Source organism: Monoraphidium neglectum (assembly GCF_000611645.1).
Source record: "Monoraphidium neglectum strain SAG 48.87 unplaced genomic scaffold scaffold05796, whole genome shotgun sequence".
NCBI classification, from domain to species: domain Eukaryota; kingdom Viridiplantae; phylum Chlorophyta; class Chlorophyceae; order Sphaeropleales; family Selenastraceae; genus Monoraphidium; species Monoraphidium neglectum.
In genome coordinates, this window is record NW_014007835.1 from 1 (window position 1) to 2,815 (window position 2,815).

Here is a 2,815-nt window from a genome sequence, read left to right on the forward strand (position 1 = left end):
GAAGGAGGGGCAGCGCTGCTGGGGTGCGCACGCGGGCAAGAGCGTGCGCACGCGGTGCCGCAGTCCCCGAAAAACAGGTCACAGCGGCGCGGTGACTGGCCGCGGCGCCGTGCTGGATGACATGGTCGCGGTGACGGACCTTGCTGCCGCAGGTGCTGGACGACACGCTGCGCGAGAACCAAGGCAACGGGGCTGCGGGCGACGCGGCCGCGGCGGCCGGCGGCCACCTGGGCGCGGCCGGCATCGGCGCCGCGGGCTCGACGCGCGCGGCGGCGGCTGCGATGGCGCTGCGGCAGAGCCGCGACGCGATGGCGATGGCGGATGTCTGGGGGCGCGGCGCGGAGCCGGCCGCGCCGGGCGCGCTCGGCGGGGGTAGTGCGAGCGGCGGCGGCATACTCTCCGCGTCGGGCGGCGGGGCTGGGGCCGGGGGCATGAAGGACCAGCGAGGGCTGTACGGCACATCCGCGGCTTACAGCTGAGCGCGAGCTGACGGCTTGCGACGCAGCCACGGGCGGGGGCCACGTCGCATTGGTAATGGCTGCCCGTCTCCAGTTTTGTATGTTCCTCGATGGCGCCTTCGAGTTGTCTTCCTTTGCGTGCCAGTGCTCTTGCTCTGCTAGGCCGTTCCCTCCAGCAGGCGGGCCCTTTTGCTGCTACCCAGGGCGCCGACCTCCTGCAATTGCGCACAAGATGCTGCAGGCTCGCATTTTCAGCGACGGCTGGTTCTTGCTCATTATATTTCAGGGTCGCCGCAGCACCACACATACATGTAACCCCAGGACCAATACAGGCGCTGCGCAGGGAATTCAGCAGCATGAGCGATGCACAGGAGTGAAAGGTGTGAATCTTGTCCCTGATCAAAGTCTCACGGCGACAACATGTCGTGTTTGCAGAGTCCAGGGCCTGCAGCCCGGGCGCATGTGACGGCGCCAGGAGGACGTGCTCGGACCGGCCAGTCAACAACGGCAGCACAGCGCATCAGGTTGCGGAGGTTGTGAGGGGCGATACGCCGCTCAGGTGCCACCCGACGTCGGTTGACCGTGGCATGGCAATGCATGGCGCTGGCAGTCGATGGGGTGTATGTGGGGGGCCGGGTGGGGAACGGAGATTGCCTTTCGGTCAAAAACAGTCGAACCCAAGACATGCCTTGCGCGTACCCGGTAGAACTCCGTTCCAAATCCACCCCGGCTTGGCGCATTGAGGAATTGACTTGGGAAGAGCCGAAATTGTGAGGCAGCCAGCGTCCCTGGCGAAATGGATTCTCAGCACCAGCTCGACCAGATCATCATCGACTTGGTGTTACGCAGAGCCACCATTGCGTAAAGCGGTTGCTGATTGCCCGATAATTCAAGACGCAGTAGGAGTCGCGCAGCCCGCGGGTGAGTTGTGATCGAAGTTGTGATCCACCACTTGGCGCGACCCCTAGGGCCGCCGCGCGGTCTTGGTGGTCAGTTGATGCTTATTAGATATCCAACTATACTTTACACCCCTGTGATTGCCCTGTAGAGCGAGTTTTCCTGCCTACGCGATCTAGCATGCACTCCTGCGACGTTGTGTAGCATTTGGCGCCATCGCGTCTTCCGCGGGTCTGCCCGCCGATCGCCCCAGACGCTTGTATGAGCAGCAGAAGGAGGCAGCAGTCGGGACGCGGTAGCAGAGGCGCAGGCGACGCAGAGCCGAGCCCGGCGCCGACAAGGGAGGCGTCACCCAACCGTGGCACCCACGGTACCGCCGAGGGCCCCGGCCCCACCCCGGGCCGGCGGCAGGCCGGCGCGCGCGACCGCACGCCCACCGCGGGCGGCTCGCGCGTGCCGCAGCAGCGCGGGCGGGCGTCCGTCGCGGATGACGACCCCATGAGCGAAGATGGGGCGAGCCGCGGCGGCAGCAAGGCCGAGGATCAGCCCGACGGCGGCGCCGGCAGCGCCAGCGGCGACGATGCCGCCGGCGGCAGCGATGGCAGCGGCGACGGCGGCGGTAGCAGCGACAGCGGCAGCAGCGTCAGCAGCGAGGATAGCCCGGAGTCGAGCGAAGAGGTCAGCAGCGCCAGCAGCAGCAGCAGCAGTGACGACGAGGACGACGAGGACTTTGGCGCCAAGAGGGCGCCCCGCCGCTCCTCCGGCGGCGGCCGCGCTGCGGCCCCCAAGCCCAAGCGGCCGCTGGCGAATCAGAAGCAGGCGCCGAAGAAAGACAGGGTGAATCCCAGGCCGCCGCTCAAGCCCGCGAGCGCCAAGGCAGACAGGGGCAGGCCCAGGCCGCCCGACAAGCCGGCGCCCAAGGCCGCCAAGCCGCCGCCGGGCGCGGCGCGGCCGCAGCGCACATCCGCGGCCGGCGGCAGCGCCCCCGCCAGCAAGCGCAGCACGCCCGCGCCGCGCGCGGCCGCCGCCGCGGCCGCGGCCGCGGCCCCTCTGGTTGACGACGCAGGCGAGGACGCCTGGCCATCCGGGCCGCTGCCGCCGGCGCCGCGGACAGTGACGATCGCGCGGCGCCGGGGGCCGCCGGTCGTCGTGCCCGCGGGCGCTTTCGGCGACATCGTGGGCGCCTACAACATCCTGCGCGTATTCACGTGGCAGCTGCGGCTGAGCCCCTTCAACATCGAGGTGCGCCCGCCTGCCTGCCCTGGTGTCCTTCCACGACTGCCGGGCGCGCGTGCAGCCCAGCGGTGCAGCAATCGCATCGGATGCCTCCTCACGCCACCCCGCGCGGGCTTCGGCCTCGGCACCGCTCTGGCCCCTCTCAGCAGCCACCGCCAAGGCCCCCTCCTCCCACAACCAAGCCGCGTCCCGCAGCCCACGCCCGGCGATAAGCAGCCCCGCAC

The 2,815-nt window shown here is 69.5% G+C and overlaps 2 protein-coding genes across 2 annotated transcripts; both read left to right on the forward strand.

Annotated features, from left to right (window-relative positions):
* Positions 1 to 152: 152 nt before the first annotated feature.
* MNEG_15922 (hypothetical protein) lies at positions 153 to 479 on the forward strand (the record flags this gene model as incomplete). Its single annotated transcript, XM_014035606.1, has 1 exon — positions 153 to 479. A coding segment is annotated over one exon (327 nt), but the record flags the coding sequence as incomplete, so codon positions are not given.
* Positions 480 to 1,853: 1,374 nt separating this feature from the next.
* MNEG_15923 (hypothetical protein) lies at positions 1,854 to 2,803 on the forward strand (the record flags this gene model as incomplete). Its single annotated transcript, XM_014035607.1, has 2 exons — positions 1,854 to 2,597; positions 2,774 to 2,803. 2 exons carry the CDS (start codon positions 1,854 to 1,856, stop codon positions 2,801 to 2,803), a joined length of 774 nt encoding a protein of 257 aa, XP_013891061.1.
* Positions 2,804 to 2,815: the final 12 nt, after the last annotated feature.